Below are 18,392 nucleotides of genomic sequence, written 5' to 3'. Positions count from 1 at the left end.
GGAAATTTTTGGCGGGAAGCATAACTGACCGACTGGCAACCTATCGCCCAGTGTTGTATCTTGATATGTGCCTCAAGTACGGCAGCACTGGCCTTTTTTGCATTCGATTTTCGAATAAGTGGCAAGGCCGTTGTTGCATTTCGCGAAAAAAAAAACTCACGTAATTTTTCACAGGGCGAGGCATTGTGAAAAATCCAATTGTGCACATTTTAAAAAGTATTTAATACCAAAAACCTTTGTGGGACATGGGCGACTCCTTGGAGAACGCCGATACATCGGTGGATCCGGTCGTGAACCTGTCCATTGCGAGTTTCGATGCATTTGCCAATTATCTTCGCAAGGCGGTGACCATCTTGCTGCCGGAGGAGGATGTGGTTCCCGCATCGCTGAACAACGCTCTGGACGATCCCGTCAACCAGGACACCATCCGGAGGTTCCTCGCCGATCCCCAGGTGCAGGCACTCTACGTCCAACGCAATTGCATCAAAGGTAAAACTAGAATTCCTGCCCCGTTGGCGAAACTCGGCTGAAAAAATGGCCCCTGCACAAAATGGCGTCTTTTTGGCTAAGATAAGAAAGTTGGGAAGCTTTTTATTCTCTCTTTTTGTATTTAGTTAGTTCGAAATGTTATTTTCATATGGGTAAAGTGAGTCATTTTTGGCTTTGCTAGCTGAATACGCAACCAGTTTGAAACAAATCAATTGGGCAGATGTTGTTTGAATTCCAATAAGAAAACGTATATTACTTTGGAAGTCGAAGCTGGTATACCCTACCTTACCACTAGGAAATTGTGGTTAAAGAATTTATAAGCGCGCCAAATAAAATATTAAAATGGGTTTTCAAAACAGTTTACAGTTTAAGAAAAAAATGTAAATATTAAGTTTTGTTAATAGTATTATTTTATTTATTATTGTATATAACGATATTGCTAAAATGATGTATTATTATTTAATGTTAGTGAAAAGGTTAATAAGTACACAAGTTAGTGATAAATGAAAGAAAAATAACTGCATGGAGTTGCATTACCAACTGCATTGAAGAAACAACATACCGCATTAAAGGGTATGAAAACGAGTTACTGCGCATGACGTCAGCGCGTATGATTCACTTCGATAGCGATAGCGCGATAGGCGCTGCCGGTCGATAACTGCAAACAGCTGTTTTTCCGCTTGCCGGCTTTATTTGTTTACAAGCAATTCGCCGTCAATCAGCTGGTTTGCCGAGCCGAGCAACAGGTTTGTTTACGGAAACGACCTTGGAGGCTGCGCACACCTTCCGTCGTTTCGATGACTTTGGGAGCGACATTGACATTGGCCGAAGGCAATGCCATCGGCACAATGACATTGGCAACGAGGCCAACTGTGCGGGAGCAATGGCATCGCCAAGGTCCAGCCTTGAGCGCACGAATTTCGAAGGTTTTTCCTTGGCCGCTAAATTTCCGGAGGTCGACACCTTGATAATGAAATCATGCCAATGCCGTGCCATTGAGTCCAATGCCAGGTGGGCCGTTGAATGCCACTGAATGTGGGTGAGGGGTAAATGTGGATTCAGACATGGAAAACGTAATTTGATAGGCGGGGAATTTTGTGTCCTTTGAAAACTCAATAAAGGACGAATGCGACAAAACGGATTTAAATTTACTTTTGTAGGATTTTATTCACAATGTTAGTAAACCTTTTTTATTAAAATTGTATAATATGTTAAGTAAACTAACCCGCTGAATTTCGTCAATAAAATAGATGTACCTTAATATCCACGTGTATCCCATATTAAAACTCGATTTTTCCTTTTCAGAGGACGATACTGAGCAGCCAGCGGAGGGCGAGGAGGAGAAGGAGCAGGTGACCTACCAGATCAGCCACGATGTTCACTTCACCAATAGCCGGATGGCCTCGCTGGCCTGCATCAAGCGCGGCGTGGTCGTGGAGGCGGACAAGTCGATCCATTCGCAGCTGCGGCTGATCAACTTCTCGGACGGATCGCCCTACGAGACGCTGCACGCTTTCATCAGCAAGTCCCTGGCGCCCTACTTCAAGTCGTACGTCAAGGAGTCGGGTCGTGCTGATCGCGATGGCGACAAGATGGCTCCCTCCGTGGAGAAGAAGCTGGCCGAGCTGGAGATGGGACTGCTGCACCTGCAGCAAAACATCGACATACCGGAGATCACGCTGACGGCTCACCAGACCGTCAACAATGTGATCCGGAAGTGCTCGGAGGAGAACCGCAAGGCCAAGGTGGCCGACTTTGGCGACAAGGTGGAGGACTCTTCGTTCCTGAATCAGCTGCAGACCGGTGTCAACCGTTGGATCACCGAGATCAAGAAGGTGACCAAGCTGAACCGCGATCCAGGTTCGGGAACTGCGCTGCAGGTGAGCAAGACGAGTGATAGACTAAATGACATATCTAATATCTAATAATTTTTTCAGGAAATTTCCTTCTGGCTCAATCTGGAGCGTGCCTTGTATCGCATTCAGGAAAAGCGCGAGTCGCCAGAGGTGGCCTTGACTCTGGATATCCTGAAGCATGGAAAACGTTTCCATGCCACCGTTTCTTTTGATACGGACACCGGCTTGAAACAGGCTCTAGCTACAGTAGCCGATTACAATCCTCTGATGAAGGATTTTCCCATCAATGATCTACTTTCCGCCACCGAGCTGGAGAAGATCCGACCTGCTGTGCAGCAGATCTTCGCTCATCTACGCAAGGTGCGCAATACCAAGTACCCAATCCAGCGCTGCCTCAAGCTCATCGAGGCCATATCGCGGGATCTGTCGCAGCAACTGCTCAAGGTGCTGGGCACCCGGCGCCTAATGCACATTCCATTCGATGAATTCGAGCGCGTCATGAACCAGTGCTTCGAGATTTTCAGCTGCTGGGATGATGAGTACGACAAGCTGCAGGGATTGCTCCGCGACATTGTGAAGAAAAAGCGCGACGAGCATCTGAAAATGGTGTGGCGCGTTTCGCCGGCTCACAAGAAGCTGCAAACTCGCATGGAGCACATGCGCAAGTTCCGACGCCAGCACGAGCAGCTGCGCACCGTCATCCTGCGTGTGCTGCGGCCCACCAAGCCGGCTGTTGGCGATGACGGCATTGTCGTAGAAACCAAGCAGCCCTACAGCCTGGACGCAGCCGATGCTAATGCTATCGAGGAGGTAAACCTGGCCTACGAGAACGTCAAGGAGGTGGACTGTCTGGACATCACCAAGGAGGGATCCGAGGCATGGGAGGCCGCTGTCAAGCGATACGAGGAGAAGATTGGTAATTATTTGAATTACGTGTTGTCTCACTTGTTTTACAATTATCAACGTAAAATACTAGTTATACTTATGATACCTTTATACTAACAGATCGCGTGGAGACTCGCATCACTGCTCATCTACGTGACCAGCTGGGAACAGCCAAGAATGCCAACGAGATGTTCCGCATTTTCTCGCGCTTCAATGCGCTATTCGTGCGTCCGCACATCCGTGGCGCCATCCGGGAGTACCAGACTCAGCTGATTCAGCGCGTCAAGGATGACATCGAGGCCTTGCATGAGAAGTTCAAGGTGCAGTATCCGCAGAGCAAGAGCTGCCGTTTGTCTTCGGTGCGAGATCTACCGCCGGTGGCCGGCTCCATCATTTGGGCCCGTCAAATCGACAACCAGCTGACGATGTACTTGAAGCGCGTCGAGGATGTGTTGGGCAAGGGCTGGGAGACCCATATCGAGGGCCAGAAGCTAAAAGCAGACGGTGATAGCTTCAGAGCCAAGCTGTCTATTTCGGATGTGTTCCATGAGTGGGCCCGCAAGGTGCAGGAGCGCAACTTTGGCAGCACCGGCCGTATCTTCACCATTGAGTCGACGCGTTCTCGCATTGGACGTGGCAATGTTCTGCGTCTGCGTGTCAACTTCTTGCCGGAGATTATCACCTTGGCTAAGGAAGTGCGCAACATCAAGAATCTGGGATTCAGGTATGAGCTATGCAGTTTTCTGCTAAATCAGTTTTAAACTTGGATTTCCTTTTTAGAGTTCCGCTGACCATTGTGAACAAGGCGCATCAGGCCAACCAGATATATCCTTATGCTATTTCCTTGATTGAGAGTGTCCGCACTTATGAACGTACTTTGGAAAAGGTAAGATTCGGTTATTGAAGGCTGTAAAGAAAAAAGTTATAAGGGATTACTTGAATAGCTTTTTTTAAACAGCACAGTTATTAAAATGTTCCTGTGCTAGAATGTAATCCCTAATAATTTATGCTATAGCAGCCTCAAATTTCTTAATACACCTTTGTCCAGCTCTTACTTACACTTTACAAAATCACACTTGTCACTTCACACCTCAAAAGATATTACCGTGCTGGAGCACCTGCTCTGTACATTTGCATTGCTTTGTTTCTGGCGTGCATTTGAATTTTGCTCTACCACACTTTACACGCTCATAATTAATCACCTTAGTCTTAGACACAAAATCCGCTCTTGAACTAAACCAACCGAACAACCAACAACCTTTCTTTCATGCAGCTTAATAATAGGAGTCTAGCACAAAATTCTGTATTCAAGGTAGTGTCGTTTGTCCCCTCAAAGTTTGTTTATTCTGTAATCCGTATCTGCAACCACTATTTAAGTTTTTAGTTTAGTTTTTCAACTCCCGCATGCACAGAAAGTACCTGACTTGTATCCCTTTGTAATCCTTCACTAATTCATGGCTGCAATTATATAGATCGAAGATCGTGCCAGCATTGTGCCCCTTGTGGCTGGACTGCGTAAGGATGTACTTAACCTGGTTTCTGAGGGAATCGGCCTCATCTGGGAGTCGTACAAGCTCGATCCGTACGTTCTCCGCCTGTCGGAATGTGTGACCCAGTTCCAGGAGAAGGTAAGTCTATATTAACTTACAGAAAACAAATAAAGATTACTGAAAACTACCTATGCATTTTTAACAGGTCGACGATTTGCTGGTTGTTGAAGAGCAACTTGATGTGGATGTGCGCTCGCTGGAGACCTGTCCCTACAGTGCGGCCACCTTCGTCGAGATTCTCTCGAAGATTCAGCATGCCGTTGACGATCTCTCGCTGCGTCAGTACTCCAACTTGAGTGTCTGGGTCACTCGACTCGACGAGGAGGTGGAGAAGAAGCTGGCCCACCGTCTACAGGCGGGTATTCAGGCCTGGACGGAGGCTCTGACCGGCAATAAGAAGGAGGTTGACACCTCCATGGACACCGATGCGCCGGCCCAGCCCACTCATAAGCTGGGAGGAGAGCCACAGATCCAGAATGCTGTGCATGAGATTCGCATCACCAACCAGCAGATGTATCTGTATCCATCCATTGAGGAAGCCCGTTTCCAGATCATGCAGCAGTTCTTTGCCTGGCAGGCGATCGTCACCTCGCAAGTGCGTCTGCAAAGCACCCGCTACCAAGTGGGCTTGGAAAAGCACGTCTCCCAGACGTACCGCAACCTCTTGACCAAGCTGCCCGAGGGAAAGATCTTGGAGAACGCCTATGGAGCTATCGAGCAAAAGGTGAGCGAGGTGCGCAACTACGTGGATGAGTGGCTGCGCTATCAGAGCTTGTGGGATCTCCAGGCTGATATGTTGTATGGACGGTTGGGTGAGGATGTGAACTTGTGGATCAAGTGCTTGAATGACATCAAGCAATCGCGCACCACCTTTGATACCTCCGATACTCGCAGAGCCTATGGACCCATTATCATTGATTACGCTAAGGTGCAGGCTAAGGTCACCTTGAAATACGATTCCTGGCACAAGGAGGCATTGGGCAAGTTTGGCACGCTGCTTGGCACCGAGATGACAAGCTTCCACAGCAAGGTGTCCAAATCGCGTACCGATCTGGAGATGCAGAGCATAGAGGCCGCCAGTACATCGGATGCCGTGAGCTTCATCACCTACGTCCAATCGCTGAAGAAGGACATGATTGCTTGGGACAAACAGGTGGAGGTGTTCAGGGAGGCTCAGCGCATTCTAGAGCGCCAGCGTTTCCAGTTCCCCAACACCTGGCTGCACGTGGACAACATTGAAGGCGAGTGGTCTGCTTTTAACGAGATTATCAAGCGCAAGGACACTGCTATTCAGACGCAGGTTGCCAGTTTGCAGGCCAAGATTGTGGCCGAGGATAAGGCTGTGGAGACACGCACTGTCGACTTCCTCAACGATTGGGAGAAGACCAAGCCAACGGGCGGCAAGATTCGACCAGATGATGCCCTGCAACAGCTGCAAATCTTTGAGAGCAAGTACTCGCGTTTGAAGGAGGAGCGGGACAATGTGGTCAAGGCCAAGGAGGCATTGGAGCTGCAGGAATCAGCCGTTCCGAACAACAGTGCTGAGCGCATGAACGTGGCTCTCGAGGAGCTACAGGATCTGCGCGGCGTCTGGAGCGAGTTGTCCAAGGTTTGGACTCAGATTGACGAGACACGCGAGAAGCCCTGGCTCTCGGTGCAACCACGTAAGCTGCGTCAGCAGCTGGAGGCCATGATGGCTCAGCTAAAGGAGCTGCCCGCTCGTCTCCGTATGTATGAATCGTATGAATACGTGAAGAAGTTGATCCAGAGCTACATCAAGGTGAATATGCTGATTGTGGAGCTGAAGTCGGATGCTCTAAAGGAGCGCCACTGGAAGCAGTTGACCAAGCAGCTGCGCGTCAATTGGGTAATATCCGATTTGTCTCTCGGCCAAGTGTGGGATGTAAATCTACAGAAAAACGAGAATGTCGTCAAGGACATTATCCTAGTGGCCCAGGGCGAGATGGCGTTGGAGGAGTTCCTCAAGCAGGTGCGTGAGTCCTGGCAGAACTACGAGCTGGACTTGATCAACTACCAAAACAAGTGCCGCATCATTCGCGGTTGGGACGATCTGTTCAACAAGGTGAAGGAGCACATCAACTCTGTGGCCGCCATGAAGCTGTCTCCCTATTACAAGGTTTTCGAGGAAGAGGCTTTAACTTGGGAGGAGAAGCTCAACAGAATCAACGCACTGTTTGACGTATGGATTGATGTGCAAAGACGTTGGGTTTACTTGGAGGGAATCTTCTCAGGCAGCGCCGACATCAAGACGCTCCTTCCGGTGGAGACTTCGCGTTTCCAGAGCATCAGTTCCGAATTCCTTGGCTTGATGAAGAAGGTGACCAAGTCGCCAAAGGTTATGGATGTGCTGAACATCCCTGCTGTGCAGAGATCTCTGGAGCGTCTGGCCGATTTGCTTGGAAAGATCCAGAAGGCTTTGGGCGAGTATCTGGAGCGGGAGAGAACCTCATTCCCTCGCTTCTACTTCGTGGGAGATGAAGATCTGTTGGAAATCATTGGCAACAGCAAGAACATTGCACGTCTGCAGAAGCATTTCAAGAAAATGTTTGCTGGCGTAGCTGCCATTCTGTTGAACGAGGAGAACAACGTTATTCTGGGTATTTCATCGCGCGAAGGCGAGGAGGTGCACTTCATGAATCCCGTATCTACCGTGGAGCATCCCAAGATCAACGAGTGGCTGTCCCTTGTGGAGAAGCAAATGCGATTCACGCTCGCTTCGCTTTTGGCGCAGGCCGTGCAGGATATCAAGCAGTTCCGCGATGGAAAGATCGATCCCCAAGCCTACATGGAGTGGTGTGACAAGTACCAAGCCCAGATTGTAGTGCTGGCCGCCCAAATTCTCTGGTCCGAGGATGTGGAGGCTGCACTCCAGCAGGCTTCTGAGAACAACCAAGCCAAGCCGATGCAACGCGTTTTGGGTAACGTAGAGAGCACTCTAAACGTCTTGGCTGATTCGGTCTTGCAGGAGCAGCCACCTCTACGTCGCCGTAAGCTGGAGCACCTTATTAACGAGTTTGTGCACAAGCGAACGGTGACTCGGCGACTGCTCAACAACGGAGTTACCTCGCCAAAGTCCTTCCAATGGCTGTGCGAGATGCGATTCTACTTTGATCCGCGCCAAACGGAGGTGCTGCAGCAACTCACCATTCACATGGCTAACGCACGATTCTTCTATGGCTTTGAGTATCTGGGTGTCCAAGATCGATTGGTGCAGACCCCTCTGACGGACCGCTGCTACTTGACCATGACACAGGCTCTGGAATCACGCCTTGGTGGCTCTCCGTTTGGACCTGCAGGCACTGGAAAAACAGAGTCTGTCAAGGCATTGGGCAACCAACTGGGACGCTTCGTACTCGTATTCAATTGCGATGAGACATTCGATTTCCAGGCCATGGGTCGAATCTTTGTCGGTCTGTGCCAGGTGGGCGCATGGGGCTGCTTCGACGAGTTCAATCGACTGGAGGAGCGCATGCTCTCCGCTTGCTCGCAGCAAATCCAGACCATTCAGGAGGCGCTGAAGTACGAGATGGACAGCAACAAGGAGAGCATCACTGTGGAGTTGGTGGGCAAGCAAGTGCGCGTCTCTCCAGACATGGCCATCTTTATCACCATGAATCCTGGCTATGCCGGCCGCTCCAATCTACCGGATAACTTGAAGAAACTCTTCAGGTCGCTGGCCATGACTACGCCAGATCGCCAGCTTATTGCTGAGGTCATGTTGTTCTCGCAGGGCTTCCGCTCCGCCGAGAAACTGGCCTGCAAAATCGTGCCCTTCTTCAAGCTGTGTGACGAGCAACTGTCCAACCAGAGCCACTACGACTTTGGTCTGCGTGCATTGAAATCCGTGTTGATCTCCGCTGGAAACGTAAAGCGAGACCGCATCATGAAGATAAAGGAACAGATGAAACAACGCGGCGACGAAAACATCGACGAGGCTTCAGTGGCGGAGAACCTGCCCGAGCAGGAGATCCTAATCCAGTCGGTGTGCGAGACCATGGTGCCCAAGCTGGTGGCCGAGGACATCCCACTGCTCTTCTCGCTTCTGAGCGATGTGTTCCCCAATGTGGGATACACTCGGGCGGAGATGAAGGGTCTGAAGGAGGAGATCCGGAAGGTGTGCCAGGAGGATTACCTGGTCTGCGGCGAGGGTGACGAGCAGGGAGCTGCCTGGATGGAAAAGGTAAGAGTGCTTCGACATTTATTTGATTTAATAAGGAATCCAAGGGGTTGAAAAGTAATCGTCAACTTGCTTAGCAACATAAATTTACTTGTTTAACATATAACTTTCACTGTTGAAATTAAATAATTAATCAATCAATTTAAATTCAATATTCACTTAATTGATTACTTTCCACCGTTATGGTTTCCTTTCATTCGAAATCGATGCACCCAATTGGGCATGGATTTTCTTGTAATCCACTTCATAACCATTTGCTTTAAACACGCTTACTAACCATCAGGGACTCGGCTCCACCTGGGTGGACAAAGTAACTAGTTCGAGAGTGGTGATCCATATTTGTGCTAACAATCCCATTCCTTTCCCAGGTGCTGCAACTGTACCAGATCTCCAACCTGAACCATGGTCTTATGATGGTCGGTCCATCCGGATCCGGAAAGTCCACAGCTTGGAAGACTCTTCTGAAGGCTCTGGAACGCTTCGAAGGAGTTGAGGGCGTGGCCCATGTTATCGATCCCAAGGCCATTTCCAAGGAAGCACTTTATGGTGTCCTGGATCCGAATACCCGTGAATGGACTGATGGTTTGTTTACCCACATTCTGCGCAAGATTATCGACAATGTGCGCGGTGAGATCAACAAGCGGCAATGGATCATCTTTGACGGTGACGTGGATCCCGAGTGGGTGGAGAACTTGAACTCGGTGCTGGATGACAACAAGCTCTTGACTCTGCCCAATGGAGAGCGTCTCTCTCTGCCTCCCAACGTGCGGGTGATGTTCGAGGTGCAGGACTTGAAGTTCGCCACTTTGGCTACAGTCTCCCGTTGCGGCATGGTCTGGTTCTCAGAGGATGTGCTTTCCACAGAGATGATATTCGAGAACTATCTGTCCCGTTTGCGTAGCATTCCCTTGGAGGATGGCGACGAAGATTTTGTGGGCGTCATTAAGCCGGCAAAGGACAAGGAGGAGGAGGTCTCACCATCCCTCCAGGTGCAGCGGGATATTGCTTTGCTCCTGCTGCCATTCTTCTCAGCCGATGGCATTGTTGTCCGCACTTTGGAGTACGCCATGGACCAGGAGCACATTATGGACTTTACTCGTTTGCGGGCCCTCAGCTCGCTCTTCTCCATGCTTAACCAAGCTGCGCGAAACGTTCTTACTTTCAACGCTCAGCATCCCGATTTCCCCTGTTCCGCTGATCAGTTGGAACACTATATTCCCAAGGCATTGGTTTACTCTGTTCTCTGGTCGTTTGCCGGCGATGCAAAGTTGAAGGTGCGCATTGATTTGGGAGACTTTGTGCGCAGTGTGACAACCGTTCCACTGCCGGGAGCAGCCGGAGCTCCAATTATCGACTACGAGGTCAACATGAGTGGTGACTGGGTGCCGTGGAGCAACAAGGTGCCAGTCATCGAGGTGGAAACGCACAAGGTGGCGTCTCCGGACATTGTTGTGCCCACACTGGACACCGTTCGCCACGAGTCGCTGCTGTATACTTGGCTGGCTGAGCACAAACCATTGGGTAAGTTAAATCTAGGCAAAAGAGGTAGCCAGTACTTATGATTTATTTGCTTTTATTATTCTCAGTGCTCTGCGGTCCACCTGGCTCTGGTAAGACTATGACCCTGTTCTCGGCTCTCCGTGCTCTGCCTGACATGGAAGTGGTAGGCCTGAACTTCTCCTCGGCTACCACGCCGGAGCTGCTCCTTAAGACCTTTGATCACTACTGCGAGTACCGCAAGACACCAAACGGAGTGGTTCTTTCGCCAGTGCAGATTGGAAAGTGGCTGGTGCTGTTCTGTGACGAAATCAATTTGCCAGACATGGACAGCTATGGAACGCAGCGCGTAATCTCGTTCCTGCGTCAGCTGGTGGAGCACAAGGGCTTCTATAGGGCCAGCGATCAGGCTTGGGTTTCCCTGGAGCGCATTCAGTTTGTGGGTGCCTGTAATCCGCCCACCGATCCGGGCCGTAAGCCGCTATCGCATCGGTTCTTGAGGCATGTGCCCATCATCTACGTGGATTATCCTGGAGAGACATCGCTGAAGCAGATCTACGGCACATTCTCGCGTGCCATGCTAAGGCTGATGCCCGCTCTTCGTGGCTATGCAGAGCCTTTGACCAATGCCATGGTGGAGTTCTATCTGGCCTCACAGGATCGCTTCACGCAGGACATGCAGCCGCATTACGTCTACTCGCCCCGTGAGATGACTCGTTGGGTGCGCGGTATCTGCGAGGCTATCCGCCCGTTGGATTCCCTGCCCGTTGAAGGTTTGGTGCGTCTCTGGGCTCATGAAGCTCTGCGCCTGTTCCAGGATCGACTGGTGGACGATACAGAACGCCGATGGACAAATGAGAACATCGATTTGGTGGGCCAGAAGCACTTCCCTGGTATCAACCAAGAGGAGGCACTGCAGCGTCCGATCCTTTACAGCAATTGGCTAAGCAAGGACTACATGCCGGTGAATCGCGAGGAGCTGCGTGAATACGTTCATGCCCGACTAAAGGTCTTCTATGAGGAAGAGCTCGATGTGCCACTCGTACTGTTCGACGAAGTTCTCGACCACGTGCTGCGTATCGATCGTATCTTCCGCCAGCCACAGGGTCACTTGCTGCTCATTGGAGTGTCCGGAGCCGGAAAGACTACGCTCTCGCGCTTTGTGGCCTGGATGAATGGCTTGTCCATTTTCCAAATCAAGGTGCACAACAAGTACACCAGCGAGGACTTCGACGAGGATTTGCGTTGCGTGCTGCGTCGCTCGGGCTGCAAAGATGAAAAGATTGCTTTCATTTTGGATGAGTCGAATGTTTTGGACTCTGGTTTCCTGGAGCGCATGAACACACTGTTGGCCAACGGAGAGGTGCCTGGATTGTTCGAGGGCGACGAGTACACCACTCTGATGACTCAGTGCAAGGAGGGTGCCCAGCGCGAGGGTCTCATGCTGGACTCCAGTGACGAACTGTACAAGTGGTTCACCCAGCAGGTGATGCGCAATCTGCACGTCGTGTTCACCATGAATCCATCCACCGATGGACTCAAGGATCGTGCCGCCACTTCGCCAGCTCTGTTCAATCGTTGTGTGCTAAATTGGTTTGGCGACTGGTCGGACTCGGCTCTGTTCCAGGTGGGCAAGGAGTTCACCACTCGTGTGGACTTGGAGAAGCCCAACTGGCATGCGCCAGACTTCTTCCCATCCGTTTGTCCACTGGTGCCAGCCAATCCCACTCATCGCGATGCGGTCATCAACTCGTGCGTCTATGTCCACCAGACACTGCACCAGGCCAACGCTCGTCTGGCCAAGCGCGGCGGTCGCACCATGGCGGTGACTCCACGTCACTATCTGGACTTTATTCACCACTTTGTCAAGTTGTACAATGAGAAGCGCAGCGATCTTGAAGAGCAGCAGCTTCATTTGAATGTGGGTCTCAACAAGATCGCCGAAACTGTGGAGCAGGTCGAGGAGATGCAAAAGTCACTGGCTGTGAAGAAGCAGGAGTTGCAGGCCAAGAACGAGGCAGCCAACGCCAAGCTCAAGCAGATGTTCCAGGATCAGCAGGAGGCAGAGAAGAAGAAGATTCAGTCGCAGGAGATTCAGATACGTTTGGCCGACCAAACCGTGAAGATCGAAGAGAAACGCAAATACGTAATGGCCGATTTGGCCCAGGTGGAACCGGCTGTCATTGATGCGCAAGCAGGTGAGTCCGTCGGGCGAGAATCGCTAACAGGGCGGGCATATAAGTTAGTTTATCTTAAAATATATTATACATATTATTACCTAATATTTATAATAGTTCCAATATCCAAGAAAATTAGTGTGGGGCCTGGGTGATCAAAAAAAGTATGGCTCATCCGAACCCAAGGTCTTGTAATCTACTTTGATATATTTGTTTATAACTTTAAACCACACCGGACAATCCTCTCTCAACTCACGATCGCAATATCCACATTCCACCTCCGACAGCCGTTAGCTCGATTAAAAAGAAACACCTGGCCGAGGTGCGGTCGATGGCCAACCCACCGGCGGTGGTGAAGCTGGCCCTGGAGTCGGTCTGCGAGCTGCTCAACGAGAGTGCCACCGACTGGAAGGCCATTAGGGGCATACTCGTTAAAGACAGCTTCATCTCCTCGATCGTTAACTTGGAGACTGACAAGATCACGTACGCAACTCTTTATCTCTGCCATCACGTTATCATCCAGCACTTTACCCATCGAATCCTAACCAGCGAACGCAATGCGTTGTCTATTGTCTAAAACGCTGTCCATGGATCTGTCGATCCTTATCATTTGAATATAATCTCCATTCGTACCACCCATAACTACAATATACTCTCTATACATATACAAGCAAACACCAAAGCATACGCAATGCACTGGCCAACTTACCATAACCCCTAACTACCTATGATATCCTATATAATTGGATAAACTACGATATAATGTGATGTGTGTTGTACTAAAGACAGAAATTTGAAAGTGGATTTTAATTTAGGATTAGCTACATTCGGTTCGCCGAATGCTTTGTACTCTTGCAGTGAAACTATATTTTGATGCTGGAATTAAACTATAACAATGAATCTGTTTAACTCTGCAAGGGTATAAGTTATTCCTAGCCATGAGTCGCAACCCTGTTCTAGATCCAGGTGCAAGGGATGATGTCGGTCCTTAGTCATTAACTTTAGCTGGTAATCTAGCCTAATCTTATAACAATAGATAAGTGCAACATTGTGCTCAAACCGTATATTAATTCTGATCCCTCATGTTAACCCAACAACCGATCAATCAATCAATCAACTAATCGACGATGTGCAGCGGTCAAGTCGATCCGCAAGCAACAGCTCGTTGAGGTGCGAACCATGGCTAATCCGCCATCGGTGGTCAAATTGGCTCTTGAATCGATCTGTCTGCTGCTGGGCGAAAATGCGACCGATTGGAAATCGATCCGCGCCGTGATCATGCGCGAAAATTTCATAAATTCAATTGTATCTAACTTCGGTACAGAGAACATAACGTAAGCATGATTCAAATTATTACCAACACCCATTTTGTTCTCGACTTTAATTCCTTGTTTTTGTTAATGTTTTTGTTGTTATTATGCTATAGTTTCGAGTGTAGAATTGGTTTTTATTTGAGTTGATTTCGTTACTCCTTTTCGTAGTTTTGGTTTGAATTGTTCAAGCGAGCTGCCTTATGGTTTGTAAATATATAAACTTTCCTAAAATATACCCGAACTTAACTCTAACTTTGGTAATTGGCTCTAACTTATGTTGAATCAAATGGTTTTGGTCAAATTTATCGCTGTTTCATAGTAATTCAACTGCTTTGCTTGCTTAATTCATTCAAATAACTTACTAAACTACAGGTTTAATTGCTTATTAATGTACTGATTGTATTAAAACAGCGATGATGTTCGCGAGAAGATGAAGTCCAAGTATCTGAGCAATCCGGACTATAACTTCGAGAAGGTTAATCGCGCCAGTATGGCTTGCGGACCCATGGTCAAATGGGCCATCGCTCAGGTAAGATTTATCTAAGCTTAATCCTAACTAGTTCCTAAAATGCCACGTTGTCTAAATCCAGATTGAGTACGCTGATATGTTGAAGCGTGTGGAGCCACTTCGCGAGGAGCTGCGTTCCCTGGAGGAGCAGGCCGATGTGAATCTGGCCAGTGCCAAGGAAACCAAGGACTTGGTCGAGCAACTGGAGCGCAGTATTGCTGCCTACAAGGAGGAGTATGCCCAGCTCATTTCCCAGGCTCAGGCCATTAAAACGGATCTGGAGAATGTCCAAGCCAAGGTAGATCGCTCCATTGCGCTGCTGAAGAGTTTGAACATCGAACGCGAGCGCTGGGAGTCCACTAGCGAGACATTCAAGTCGCAGATGTCCACCATTATTGGCGATGTGCTGCTTTCCGCCGCCTTTATCGCCTATGGTGGTTACTTCGATCAGCATTACCGGTTGAACTTGTTCACCACCTGGTCACAGCATCTGCAGGCGGCCAGCATTCAGTACCGAGCGGACATCGCTCGCACTGAGTACCTCTCCAATCCCGACGAGCGACTCCGCTGGCAAGCGAATGCCCTGCCCACGGATGACCTGTGCACGGAGAACGCCATTATGCTGAAGCGCTTCAACCGCTATCCGCTGATCATTGATCCATCGGGTCAGGCCACCACTTTCCTGCTCAATGAGTATGCAGGTAAGAAGATCACGAAGACCTCGTTCTTGGATGATTCATTCCGCAAGAATCTGGAGTCCGCACTGCGTTTCGGTAACCCATTGCTGGTCCAGGATGTGGAGAACTACGATCCTATTCTCAACCCGGTGCTGAACCGAGAGCTGCGTCGTACTGGTGGACGTGTGTTAATTACCCTCGGCGACCAGGACATTGATTTGTCGCCGTCCTTCGTCATCTTCCTTTCTACTCGCGATCCCACTGTCGAATTCCCGCCTGACATTTGCTCTAGGGTAACATTCGTCAACTTTACGGTCACTCGTAGCTCTCTGCAGTCGCAGTGCCTCAACCAGGTGCTAAAGGCGGAACGTCCAGATATTGATGAGAAGCGCTCCGATTTGTTGAAGCTGCAGGGCGAATTCCGTCTGCGTTTGCGCCAGTTGGAAAAGAGTCTGTTGCAGGCACTCAACGATGCAAAGGGCAAGATCCTTGACGATGATTCGGTTATTACAACACTGGAGACGCTAAAGAAGGAGGCCTACGACATTAATCAGAAGGTGGACGAAACAGACAAGGTTATCGCCGAAATCGAGACCGTGTCCCAGCAGTATCTACCACTTTCTGTGGCATGCAGCAACATCTACTTCACCATGGACAGTCTGAACCAGGTGCACTTCCTCTACCAATACTCGCTGAAGATGTTCCTCGATATCTTCTCCACGGTTCTGTACAATAACCCCAAGCTGGAGGACAGAACCGATCACTCGGAGCGTCTGGGCATAGTCACCAGGGACCTGTTCCAGGTGTGCTATGAGCGAGTGGCTCGCGGAATGATCCACAATGATCGCTTGACCTTTGCCCTGCTCATGTGCAAGATCCACCTGAAGGGCACCTCGGAGTCCAATCTGGATGCCGAGTTCAACTTCTTCCTGCGAAGCCGTGAGGGTCTGCTTGCAAATCCCACTCCGGTGGAAGGACTTTCTGCCGAGCAGATCGAGAGCGTCAATCGGCTGGCCCTTCGTCTTCCCATCTTCCGTAAGCTTCTTGAGAAGGTGCGATCCATTCCCGAACTGGGTGCCTGGTTGCAGCAGAGCTCGCCTGAGCAGGTTGTACCCCAGCTGTGGGACGAGTCCAAGGCACTCAGTCCGATTGCCAGCTCCGTGCACCAGCTGCTGCTGATCCAGGCCTTCCGACCGGATCGCGTTATCGCTGCCGCTCACAATGTGGTCAACACTGTGCTCGGCGAGGACTTTATGCCCAACGCCGAGCAGGAATTGGACTTTGCCTCTGTGGTGGACAAGCAGTTGAACTGCAACACTCCAGCGCTTCTTTGTTCGGTGCCCGGATTCGATGCTTCCGGACGGGTGGATGACCTGGCAGCAGAACAAAATAAGCAAATTTCCAGCATTGCTATCGGTTCAGCCGAAGGTTTTAATCAAGCTGAGCGTGCCATTAACATGGCCTGCAAGACTGGTCGCTGGGTGCTCTTGAAGAACGTCCACTTAGCGCCTCAATGGCTTGTGCAGCTGGAGAAGAAGATGCACTCTCTGCAGCCTCACTCCGGCTTCCGATTGTTCCTCACCATGGAGATTAATCCAAAGGTCCCGGTCAACCTTCTGCGTGCTGGCCGCATCTTTGTGTTCGAGCCACCACCAGGCATCAGGGCTAATCTGCTGCGCACCTTCTCAACGGTTCCGGCGGCACGCATGATGAAGACGCCAAGTGAGCGGGCTCGGCTTTACTTCCTGCTGGCCTGGTTCCACGCCATCGTTCAGGAGCGACTCCGGTATGTGCCTCTCGGCTGGGCCAAGAAGTACGAGTTTAACGAATCGGATCTGCGCGTGGCTTGCGACACGTTGGACACGTGGATCGACACCACGGCCATGGGCCGCACCAATCTGCCACCAGAGAAGGTTCCATGGGATGCCCTGGTCACCCTGCTCTCGCAGTCCATTTACGGAGGAAAGATCGATAACGATTTTGACCAGCGACTTTTGACTTCCTTCTTGAAGAAGCTCTTCACCGCACGCAGCTTTGAGGCGGACTTTGCCCTGGTGGCTAACGTTGATGGCGCCTCCGGAGGACTTCGTCACATCACCATGCCTGATGGCACCCGTCGCGATCACTTCCTGAAGTGGATTGAGAACTTAACTGACCGCCAGACTCCTTCGTGGCTCGGATTGCCCAACAATGCGGAGAAGGTGCTGCTTACCACCCGTGGCACTGATTTGGTCAGCAAGCTGCTCAAGATGCAGCAACTGGAGGACGACGACGAGTTGGCATACAGCGTGGAGGATCAGTCGGAGCAATCTGCAGTGGGTCGCGGCGAGGATGGTCGTCCATCATGGATGAAGACACTCCACAACTCAGCTACGGCCTGGTTGGAGCTGCTCCCAAAGAATCTGCAAGTTCTCAAACGCACTGTGGAGAACATCAAGGATCCCTTGTACCGATACTTCGAACGCGAGGTGACTAGTGGTTCCCGGCTGCTGCAAACAGTGATCCTGGACCTGCAGGATGTGGTGCTAATCTGTCAGGGCGAGAAGAAACAGACCAACCACCACCGTTCCATGCTGTCGGAGCTAGTGCGCGGCATAATCCCCAAGGGCTGGAAGCGGTATACTGTTCCTGCAGGATGCACAGTGATCCAATGGATCACGGACTTCAGCAACCGTGTGCAGCAGCTGCAGAAGGTGTCGCAACTTGTTTCGCAGGCTGGCGCCAAGGAGCTGCAGGGCTTCCCCGTCTGGCTTGGCGGTCTGCTCAATCCGGAGGCCTACATCACGGCCACCAGACAGTGTGTGGCCCAGGCGAACAGTTGGTCGCTGGAGGAGCTAGCACTGGATGTGACCATTACGGATGCTGGGCTTAAGACCGATCAGAAGGACTGCTGCTTCGGGGTCACTGGACTCAAATTGCAGGGCGCCCAGTGCAAGAACAATGAATTGCTGCTGGCCTCCACTATCATGATGGATCTACCTGTCACCATTCTCAAGTGGATAAAGTAAGTTCACTTGTATAGTTAACTAGATCATTCCTTACTAATGTTTCTCTTTTCAAAAGGATTTCCTCGGAGCCACGCATCAGCAAGTTGACGTTGCCGGTTTACTTGAACTCCACGCGTACAGAGTTACTCTTCACTGTGGACTTGGCCGTTGCAGCTGGGCAGGAATCGCATAGCTTCTACGAAAGAGGCGTGGCAGTTCTGACATCCACAGCCTTGAACTAAGTGCTTAGCACAA

At 50.3% G+C, this 18,392-nt stretch overlaps 1 protein-coding gene across 8 annotated transcripts; it reads left to right on the top strand.

The window, feature by feature from the left end:
• The first annotated feature begins 135 nt into the window (after positions 1 to 135).
• LOC120448174 (dynein heavy chain, cytoplasmic) lies at positions 136 to 18,381 on the top strand. 8 transcript variants are annotated; one of them, XM_039630012.2, is made up of 15 exons: positions 136 to 489; positions 1,795 to 2,369; positions 2,427 to 3,261; positions 3,351 to 3,954; positions 4,011 to 4,116; positions 4,504 to 4,542; positions 4,703 to 4,858; positions 4,926 to 8,981; positions 9,262 to 9,288; positions 9,347 to 10,499; positions 10,565 to 12,673; positions 13,788 to 13,986; positions 14,377 to 14,494; positions 14,556 to 18,154; positions 18,214 to 18,381. In XM_039630012.2, exons 1-15 carry the CDS (start codon positions 246 to 248, stop codon positions 18,377 to 18,379), a joined length of 13,986 nt encoding a protein of 4,661 aa, XP_039485946.1. In that variant the 5' UTR covers positions 136 to 245; the 3' UTR covers positions 18,380 to 18,381. The 8 variants fall into 8 exon arrangements, with proteins under 8 accessions (XP_039485946.1, XP_039485947.1, XP_039485951.1 ...); XM_039630013.2 differs by lacking the exon at positions 13,788 to 13,986 and adding an exon at positions 12,940 to 13,135; XM_039630017.2 differs by lacking the exon at positions 4,504 to 4,542.
• The last annotated feature ends 11 nt before the right edge of the window (positions 18,382 to 18,392 follow it).

Source organism: Drosophila santomea, chromosome 3L (genome assembly GCF_016746245.2).
Source record: "Drosophila santomea strain STO CAGO 1482 chromosome 3L, Prin_Dsan_1.1, whole genome shotgun sequence".
Classification (NCBI taxonomy): Eukaryota; Metazoa; Arthropoda; class Insecta; order Diptera; family Drosophilidae; genus Drosophila; species Drosophila santomea.
This window is presented reverse-complemented; position numbering and strand designations above follow the sequence as displayed.

Coding starts and splice junctions, on each gene's coding strand:
- LOC120448174 (XM_039630012.2), top strand. CDS start 246: ATGGGCGACTCCTTGGAGAACGCCGATACATCGGTGGATCCGGTCGTG. Junction 3,262..3,350: donor GCGATACGAGGAGAAGATTG/GTAATTATTTGA, acceptor TTATACTAACAG/ATCGCGTGGAGACTCGCATC. Junction 18,155..18,213: donor ACCATTCTCAAGTGGATAAA/GTAAGTTCACTT, acceptor TCTTTTCAAAAG/GATTTCCTCGGAGCCACGCA.